General features: G+C 38.9%; 1 protein-coding gene across 1 annotated transcript in view; it reads right to left on the bottom strand.

Moving 5' to 3' along the window:
• Positions 1–872: 872 nt before the first annotated feature.
• myo7aa (myosin VIIAa) overlaps positions 873–10,453 on the bottom strand; it is a 57,704-nt gene continuing 48,123 nt past the window's right edge. The window contains exons 35-46 of the mRNA XM_034867803.1: positions 9,644–9,801; positions 8,653–8,806; positions 8,198–8,353; positions 7,012–7,117; positions 6,790–6,903; positions 6,247–6,334; positions 5,595–5,701; positions 5,116–5,301; positions 4,727–4,843; positions 3,884–3,967; positions 3,147–3,266; positions 873–3,057 (exon numbers count right to left, since the gene is read on the bottom strand). Of these exons, the coding sequence (XP_034723694.1) occupies positions 2,965–3,057; positions 3,147–3,266; positions 3,884–3,967; positions 4,727–4,843; positions 5,116–5,301; positions 5,595–5,701; positions 6,247–6,334; positions 6,790–6,903; positions 7,012–7,117; positions 8,198–8,353; positions 8,653–8,806; positions 9,644–9,801 (1,483 nt within the window). The 3' untranslated portion in view covers positions 873–2,964. The remainder of the gene's footprint in view (positions 3,058–3,146; positions 3,267–3,883; positions 3,968–4,726; positions 4,844–5,115; positions 5,302–5,594; positions 5,702–6,246; positions 6,335–6,789; positions 6,904–7,011; positions 7,118–8,197; positions 8,354–8,652; positions 8,807–9,643; positions 9,802–10,453) is intronic.

Genomic DNA, 10,453 nt, shown 5'->3' with positions numbered 1-10,453 from the left:
TACTATTAATTTTATGTGACTTTCGGCATAATTTACTATGAGTTATTTTTACACACTATACTATGTCTTTTACATGACTTTTTTGTCATACTATACTATGAGTTTTATATGACATTTTTTGACATCCTATTCTGTGACTTTTATATTTTTCGACATACTATGCCTTTTTTCAACATATTATACTATGACTTTTTTAACATACTATGCTATGACTTTTTTCAACATACTATGACTTTTTTCGATGTACTATACTATTACTTGTTTCGCCATACTAGACTATGAAATTTTTCGACCTACTACACAGATTTTTTTCGACATACTATACTATGACTTTTAAATTACTTTTTTGACATTCTATACAATTACTTTTTTTTTACATACTATACTCTGACATTTTTCACCATACTATACTAAGACTTTTGTATATTTTTCGACATACTATACTATGACTTTTGTATATTTTTCGACATACTATAATATGACTTTTATGTATTTTTCGACATACTATGACTTCTTTTGACATACTTATACTATGACTTTTTTTCGACATACTATACTATGACTTTTATAAATTTTTTGACATACTATACTATGACTTATTTCGACTTACTATACTATGACTTTTTTTCGACATATTATGACTTTTATACAACTTTTTTTACCATACTGTACTATGACTTTTTTTGATGTACTATACAATTACTTTTATATGCCTTTTTCCAAACACAGTACACTATGACTTTTATATGCCTTTTTTGACATTCTATACTATTACTTTTTACGACATACTGACAGACCTACTATGAATTTTTCAACATGCTATACTATGACTTTAGATGTCCCATCTCTGGGAAATACATTGTGGACAACAATAGTTCTTCATTTATTTATATTAGATAAGTCAAAACATATTCATGTAATAGTTTGTAAAAAAGTGAGCACACATTACACACACACACATGAAAACACTACAGGAAGTACACAGTCATACACAATAAAACAATTAAAAATAACACAACAGGCAAAAACACAAGTTTGCATTAGTCCACAAAAGAATGAGAAACTGAAGAGAAAGGTAAGTGTGAAGTCATTGGCACTGTTAAAACACCAGTGTATTTGTTACTCATACAAACAAAACAAAACCAGTGCAGGTTATTGGATGAAGGGTTTGTTACATCAACAAGTGACAAACAAGGCAGATTTTAAGAATGACAGATCTGAGTTTCACAAAAACAAATAAGGAATATAGACAGAAATATTTGTGACAAAGATTAATTTTTTTATGAATCAACACAAAAATAAAGTATTTATTTTTTGACAAATATGCAAAGTTTCTGGGTCTTTTTTCTAAAATCTTAACACAATGTTTGTAGGTCTATTTGAAGAGTTGCATAGAAAATGAGATTATTTATTACCAACTAATGTACACCTAATGTACAAGAAAACCCATTTCTTCCACATGTTAAAGCTTGGTTGAGCAAAAATCCAATCTGTGCCCCAACAGAACAAACAACTAGTTGTCTTTTTTTAAAGCAACTATAGTGGAGGAAAGGCCACTGGTCGAGTAAGAGCCACTGGGTGAGTGTATTTCAAATATTAAACTGGTTTCACAAAGCTAACATGTTGCTTTTCTGTTTAACGAAAGGTTAGTTATTTTGTGTGAAACCTTTACAGATCTGGCCGTATGTATAGAAGCTTTCTTAAAAATGATCTTTAACTTTGACTTATGAGTAAAAACATCTTAAGTAAAAATCTGGTTTTGTATAGAGAAGCTAAAAGTAACCTTTTTGTAAATTGTTTGTAGAAAAAGTGTGGAGTCAGCTGCACTAAAGAATCAAAGTGTCTGTCCAAAATCCCCCCCCCCCCCCCCCCCCCCCCCCCCCCGAGCTGTCAATCAGCCAATGGCAGGCTTCCAAAGGTGACGTGTCAGCAAACAATAACAAACTAGAAGGGCACCTTGAGAGCACAGAAGGGATTTTCTAACACTTGGGCCTGTAAGTTTCTTGGTAAACCGGTAAAGTTTAGGCAACTGTGCTGAAAAAAGTGTACTTTTAACACAAAGATGGAAAATCTAGACCTCAGTTATAAATTAATCCGCAAACCTCAGTATTTATTAAGACAAATGAAAAAACAAAAAAAGAGTAGACATATCGGCCCATTCTCACACACACACACACACACACACACACACACACACACGTCAGATGAAACCGGTAACCTGTTAACTCCTGGAGGTTGGCCAGGGTTTTTGCGGTGTTCCCCAAATTAACTTTTTAAATACAATATACAATTAAATTAAAAAACTCTTCAATCATACCACTCAAAGAAAGACGGAAAACAGGTACGGACAATATGCCTATGATTATTATTATTATTAAGTACATGTATTTACTGACATTAATATCACATTTTTATCAGTACTATCCATCTGTGTATAAGAATAATTCCTTGTAACATAATTAAAGGTATTAAAAGCATGGATTAACCAATTAAAAAATAATTAAAGTTTTTGCTAAACTCAACACTTATAGATGTATAAGGTCCCACGACAGCTCCGCAAACCAAAAGATGTATTTTCAGATAGCCAAGTCCTTAAAGTACGCCTAACGCCGGCTGCCACTAGGGGTCACTGCAACAAGTTTTAAAGGTTGAGATGACAGTGGTGCTGGCCGAAGACCGACCTGTGTGACGGAGAGATTGGAGGTTTCAGAGGTAGTCGTCCTCACTGGACGGCTCGTCCTCGTCTTTGTGGTAAACGTAGTGCTGGTGGTTGCTAGGGCCTTCGCCGGGGTCGTCGCTGCCGGTAGACGAACTCTCCCCGGTGAGCTTTGACCCGGCGGAGCTAGCAGAAGGACTGCGGCTCATTCTCCACAGCTGGTGGGCAAAGGTCCGCCCCCAGCTGCAGTGGTGGCCAATAGGGCGCAAGTGCCGGATGAGCTCAGCGGCCTCCTGCCAGTAAGAAGTTCACTTGCTTTGGCCCCGCCCGGAGCGCTGCTTGTTCATGCTGGTCAGCATCTGGCTGATGTAAGACGTCAGCAGGTCGTCCATCTTGTAGCCCTGCAGGGGAAATGACACATTTGAGACAACACTGGAACACCAGGTTTTATTTTGAAACTTTACAGCGTGTGTCTGTCGCTGCCACCCACCAGCGAGGTTTCACACAGCAGTTTGCTGCCTCTGACCAGGTTGCCGATGGTGATGTGAAAGTAAGTGTTCCCACTGCTCCAGTTGGAGATCTTGGTGAAGGGGTGAGTAGTCAGGATGTCCTGCACAAATACACAGAGAGGACACGTTACTGTCAGGGCCTCTGACTGATGATGCCAACGTTAGCGATTAATGAGGAAGTGCATGCAAGTTAAGGCCGCACAATTAATCAAATCTTAATCTCGATCACGATTTTGTCTCCCCACGATTAAATATACCCGACTGACCTTAAAATGCGTGCTCAGCTCATAGAAAACTCGGCTAAAGTAACAGCCAACCACCAGTGGCTCCAGATGTTTTGGCTTGACTTTTGGGGAAATCAAATGTGTGTAGGAGAAGGCCAAGAGCTAGTTTCTTTTGGGTAGATTGTTCTTTATATTTTGCTTCGATGCACTGGAAAAGAGGACCAGTTGCTTTTTGATGCAAAGATTTCTACATTGGCAAAAAAAAAAGTAGCCCAACGTCAAAGTGAAAGCAGCGCTCTGTTTATTTAAAAGTGAAAGTGCAAGTCAAAATATTTTCTCCCTAAAATCCATGAATAATCATGATTATCATTTTGGCTATTTGACACATGTAGATTAATATGTATACATGGTTAACACAGACTGAGCATTATAATAAATCCTTTAACATAAGACTTGGTTTGGAGGGGGAAACATTGATTTCTCTACAGACGAACCTTTGTCTTCGGGTCAATGAGGCTGACTCCATGCTTGTTGATGGCGATCAGCAGGATCTCTGGGAAGTTGGGCTCTGTGGTTTGCTAAAGACAAAAGTAGATTCAGCTTGTTAAAGTTTCTTATACCCAGACCTTCCACCACAGCGCTGCGGAGGAGGGTCTGGCCAGTCCACACAACATTTCCAGATAGGAGAAAAACATGCTCTTAGTTTATAGACATTTCTTCAAACCAATCACAATTGTCTTGTTTCTCTGCAACCGTTTTGCGAAATATAAAAGACGTCATGATTGACTAACGGGGTGTTTCCCTGTTTTCTTTCCTTGCTTATTTTCCTTCTTCCTGTAGGTGGGACGGACTAACTAATGTAAGCGACATAACTGAAAGGTCAATTCAGTGGTTAGCTCAACTGACAACATCTCCGTCCTCGGTTTGGACGTCATTAAATGTTTTTACAAACAAAATGACTTAAATTATCAAAATAGTTGCTCGATAGATGTTCTGTCAATCAACCAATCGTTCAAGCTGCACTTGTTAGCTGTACTTTGACTTATAAGCTCTTCATATGTTTTGAATGTAAAAAGCTTGATTTGCAAAGTAACTAAAGCGGTCAGATTAATGTAGTGGAGTAAAAAAGTACAATATTTCCCTCTGAGATCTGAAGTAGAAGTACACAGTAGCCGAAAAAGAAAATAACTTCAGTAAATTAGAAGTACCTCAAAGTTATAGTCAATCACTGAGAAACTCATGCGAGACAAAAGATGCAAGTGAGGAAACAAGAAAGATGAATGAGTAGAACCGGGTGGGAGCTACAGACAGGAAGTGACAGGCTCAGGTGTATTTACCTTGACCTCAAAGAAGGCGGAGCCAAAGGTCGGCCATTTGTAGATGAGCTTTAGGAACATCAGTTTGGCTTCTTCTCTTGATTTACCAGCCTGCTTGTTGAAGTATGCAACCAGCGACTGTTATAATCACACAGACACCCACACCCACACCCACAAACACACACACACACACACAAACAAACATACACCCACAAACATACAAACACACACACAGTATTAATTATTAAACTCAGTTCAATCCTTAATGCCAAATTTGGATGCAAATACTGGTTTTAGTGTCTCACGGGACAAAAGGCACACCAAAAAGTTGTGTCAATGTTGAATGATGTGTTAATGTTTATATCATCTAAACAGAAAATAAAAACTACATTGTAGTTTTCCAGGTTTACCCTTTTCCAGTCATCCGGTGACATCTGACGAATGAGATCCTGGGGAATCAGCTCCCGAAGCATCTTGGGAATTGTAGGAAAATGGGATTTGTCATCCTCAAACTTGACGCGGTAGATGAGGGCTGCAAGTTGGAAAACCTCTTCTCGTGAACACTTATGGTAGCCACGCAAGTATTTAGGCAGCTCCTAATTAAAGGAAGAGAATAAGGGGGAGAAAGTGTGTTTTGACTGACACAAAGATACTGTTCTAGTATTAATTAAATATAAAGTAAATCATAATAATAAAAAATGTTGGAAGCAAATCGCCAAAAGATAACAAGTAGTAGACAATAATAGTGTTTTTAAATTTAAAATTAAATTAAAACCTTGGAAGTCCGTGTCAGGTAAAACAAAGACTAAGTGAAGAGTAGGAGAGTGTTGTTATGATAATATATATAAATTATAAAATATTTTCTCCTGTTTCTCAGTAAAAGACCGACCTGGTAGTAGTGGAAGATGGAGTCGGCAAAGGAGTCCTTCCCTGGAACTGTGTTGGTCCACAACTTCTTCATGAAGAACACCTGATAGGTCAGAGAGGGAACGATTCCTGCAGGGTAGGATGGAAATAGGGTGAAATGTAAGTGTGATCAACTTTAAAACTACTTTTACTACTACTACTACTACTACTACTACTATAAGTTTTTACTCAAGAGCAGGTTTGTTCAGACTCCTACGTATAAGTCCCCAGAAACACCTGGAATAGGATAAGAGTTTCTGAGGTGGTGATATCTCCAGGGTTTGGGGAATAGGATTTGAAAGAGCAGCAAACCTTTTTTTTGTGCTAAGTCAGTGTAAACTATTGTTGAGAAATGTAATATAGACAATGTAAAATAAACCCTGCAGTTTGTGTTTTGACTCCCAGGAGAGTTTTTATTCTTTTTATTTACAGTCACATATATGTGACGTGTTTTCCGTCTCAGTGTATTGTTTGTAATTGGTTGTGTTTCCTAACTATATAAAAAATTATTAAAAACATTTATCACCAAAAAGTATGTTAATACAGCAAGTGGAGGGTTTTTTAGAGCGCGCTAAGACGATTAGAATAAATGGAGGTTTACTTCCAACAGACGTAAAACAGATGCAGGTACTGACCGTCTTTAGCTGGTCGAGATTTCTTAATCCAGTCTGTTAAATGTCTGACAAAGTCAAAGAAAAAATCTCCCTCTGGCACACTGATCACCTGCAGCACACACACACACACACACACACACACACACACACACACACACACACACACACACACACACACACACACACACACACACACACAGTTAATCAAGATAGTTTCTAGATGTTATTATGTTGTTTAATTGGACATGAAACCACCATAACAATGTTCTGAAATTGCAGTAAATTGTCCTGTTGACATTTAAGTTTCCAAACTTATCATCATTATTCAAAACAAATGCTTGCATAGAAAAGGATAAGTCTGAAAGATCAAAACTCGTTGTATCCTATGAATTGTATCCAAAACATTCATATTGATCTTAACTGGGTCAAAAAGTTGCTTTATAAAAAGGTCATTAGTAACAGCATAAAATTCACAAAAACAGGTAACGATAAGAGAGATAATTTACTTATTAATTAACTTATTTGTTTTAGAGGAATTTAACAAAGCTTCCTTCTTTCTCTGACCTTGTCTGAGATCTTGACAAAGAGGCTGAAGCCTTCAGGAGATTTGAGCAGCAGTCTGGTGGAGATGTTCTGGCAGAAGTCCTTCGCTTTGGTGCTGGACTCCACCTCAAACGCCTGCAGGTGTGAGACACAAACACATTATCGTGACGAGCATTGTGTGTTTGTGTTTGTGGGTGTGTGTGTGTGTGTGTGTGTGTGTGTGTGTGTGTGTGTGTGTCTGACCTCGTCTGTATCGTCAGGGAAGTAAACTTTGTGGAAGATCTGGGTCGTCTTGTGCTGGATCGCCTCGACTTCCACCAGATGAGGGGGGTACTTCCTGGATCCGTTACTGATACACAAATGAAGAAGAAAAGCCCACAAAACAAACGGTCAGTCGCAGTTGCAGTGGGGAAAAGTAACTAAGTACATTAACACAAGTATTGTGTAATTTTCAGGACTTGTACTTTACTTGAGTATTTCCTTAGGTCCTTAGGTTACTTTATACTTCTACTCCATTACATCTCTGAGGCAAATGTACTTTTTACTACTTCACATTTGCTAAATATAGTGACTACTACTGTAAACTAAATGATATGACTGGACTGTGATATTAAACATCAATGCTGGAGTTAATATTAACATTTCTTTCCAAATTGATAAAAATCGGATGATGGATTGAAGCAGGCTCAACTTCTTCTTTAACATGTACTGTTTTAAATCAGCCCTAACCTCCAATGCTGAGAGAGAGTCGGCCGGCTGGGACATTTCTATGTCATGAAATTTAAGAATGTTAACACCCTCTAATCAAAGGTTGGCGGCATCCCTTTCCCCTCTCATCCTTTCCCCTCTCATCCTTTTGCCCAGTTTCTTTCTTTTTTTTTGTTGCCAATTTGGAAAATCATGCAGTGGGTGGAGTTAGGCTCAGATATTCTGCAATAGGCCATTTAATTTTGAATTTTATTAATTTAATTTTGTATATTGATCCCCAATGGGGAAATTACAATTTACACTCTTTGTCCACAGTTTGTTAGTTATCACACACAGTCCTGAACTACACACACACACATGCTCAGGATCTATACATGCACTAATGGAGAGATGTCAGAGTGGGGGGGCTGCCAGCTGAACCAGCGCCCTGAGCGGTTGGGGGGGGGGGGGGGGGGGGGGGGGGGGGGGGGGGGGGTACGGTACGGTGCCTTGCTCAACAGCACCTGGCAGTGCCCAGGAGGTGAAGTGGCATCTCTCCAGCCACCAATCCACACTCCCTACTTTTTGGTCCATACGGGGACTTGAACCAGCGACCCTCCGGTTCCGAACTCAAATTCCTACGGACTGAGCTACTGCCACCCAATTTGACATAATGAGTACTTTTACTAGTTCTTTTACTTTGGTGTATTTTGTTAGTACTTTGTAAAGTGTTAAGTTTTACCGTAGAGCTTTGTGCAGCCTCTGCATGCAGTCTCCAGCGAGCGGGTGGTGTTTCTTGGACTGCAGGAAGCGCTGGATGTGCGGCAGCAGCACGTTACTGGGAGGAAACAGACCAGTACCCAACCACAGCAGCTCCCAGCCTTTCTCCTCGCTGTACCTGCACACGCACAAACCCATGCTCAGCTTCAGCATAGAAATATCTGTTGGCTCGGCCTGCTGGCACTACTGCAGACATGATGATGACCGGAGGATTAGTAGAAACTAAATCCACTTTTAGTGTTTCATGAACATGGTATCCTTCCATAATGTTTAGTATATTCTTTTCTACAAGGTTCAAGGTAAATGTTTTGCGATACAACTCTAAATGAAAAGTCTGAACCTTGAAATAACACCAAGATATAATAATTTACATTGAAGAGCAATGATAAGAATAATAATACACAAACGTTTACACACTTGACATGGTTGTCAGTGAGCTGTTTGATGATCTGACAGTAGATCTCGTCTTTTAGAGGCTCGGCCTTCAGGGCTCCTTCAAAGATCTGGTCCGTCAGCTCGTTGACGGAGCGCATCCGCTTGGACGGATAGTCGCCCATGTACTTCATCATAGGTGGGACAAACGTCAAGGAATAAAAGAACATGATTGGCTGAAATACAAATGTAGAATAAACATGGAAATCATTCTTGAGATACTGGAAAATAACCCAATTTTGCATATTTCATTACTGCATTCTGGTGATACAGTATGTATGAACACATTTGATTATATCAAAGTTTTTGTTTCTTTTTTTTGTATTTACAGAGCATGTTTGGCTCTATCCATCACTTAGTAATTAACAAAAACTTGGAGACTTTCTAATGTGATAATACAGGTCTTTAATTAGAAAATAATGGTGCCTGTTTTAAGTTCAGGTTAAGATTTGATCAGGTTAATTTCGGGGTGAAGGTTGCACCAGCGTTTCTCAGTGTGGGGTTGCATGCTCAGCAGATGGGATCACCAGAGACATTTGGGAATTTATTGAACAAAACAAAAACAAAAAAGATTGAGATATGGTTTCATTTACTGCACTTGGGTCATCAAAGTGTTTAAAAGTCCCATGGCATGAAAATGTCACTTTTTGAGTTTTTTTTAACATGAATATGCCTATCCTATGGTCCCCGATATCATGATGCAACTTAAACAATCAGACATGTTAGATTCTTGCTATAAAATATATAAAATTAATGAATAATATTCTGCTCTAAATCTGTGTATGTTGCATTTCCTGTTAATCTCTTTCATATGCACAAGCTCACTGTTAACATTAAATTTGGTAATCAATTTTGTCAGCATTATGATTGGAGCGGTTATCTAGGGTTGACAAGGTTAGGGTTAGAGATGCCCAGTGAGTTGAACATGCTTTAAGCCAGTCCTAAACAGTGTCACATCAGATGTCTTAAAGGATATCTATGAAGGACATGCAGGCGTCCTGAGCCAGCTCCTCGTGGTTGACGACCTTCTTCAGCAGCGGCAGCTTCAGCGGCTCTCTGGTGCAGCTCCACATCTTGTCCTTCCCCCGATTCTTACTGACCATCACCCGGCTCAGGGTGTGTTTGGGGGGAGGCCTGAAAGAAGCCGGTTACATTGGTGACGTGTTGACATGACTGCGCGTCAATCAAAATTTACTTTGTCAAACCCAAAAAATAATGCAGGGAGGTAAAAATCAGTCGGTCAGGTGAGTTTAGAAGAATGGAGATCTGTCTTTGGCGTGGTTCACAAGTAAAAAAAAACACATATGAGTTAACAATACATTAAAACTCATGGTTTTACAGGGGGAAGCGAATGTGCAGGTGAGTGTTTATTATGTGTGATGTTAACTTCTCAATTGTCTGAATTTAACAGAAGGAAGTTTCCAGATAGAGAATCTCACTCAAATGTGTTTTATTGCTAAAAGCATAGATATTATGCCTGAGTGATTTGACTTAAAAACACTAAAGAGCCAAGAACTGATCTTTAAGACTGATTCGATTACAAGTCTGTTCAGAGAGGTTATAATACACCCTTCACCTAATACAGTAAAATGATCAAACAATATGATAACTCTTTGTTTTCAATCCCAATATGTAAACGTGTGTGTGTGTAAATGTAAATGTGCTGTATTTATATAGCGCTTTTTACATCTACAGGAAACATTCACCAATTCACACACATTCATACACTGTGGCTGGGGCTGCCGTACAAGGTGCCACCTGCTCATCAGATACACACTCACACACA

Source organism: Etheostoma cragini, chromosome 3 (assembly GCF_013103735.1).
Source record: "Etheostoma cragini isolate CJK2018 chromosome 3, CSU_Ecrag_1.0, whole genome shotgun sequence".
Classification (NCBI taxonomy): domain Eukaryota; kingdom Metazoa; phylum Chordata; class Actinopteri; order Perciformes; family Percidae; genus Etheostoma; species Etheostoma cragini.
This window is presented reverse-complemented; position numbering and strand designations above follow the sequence as displayed.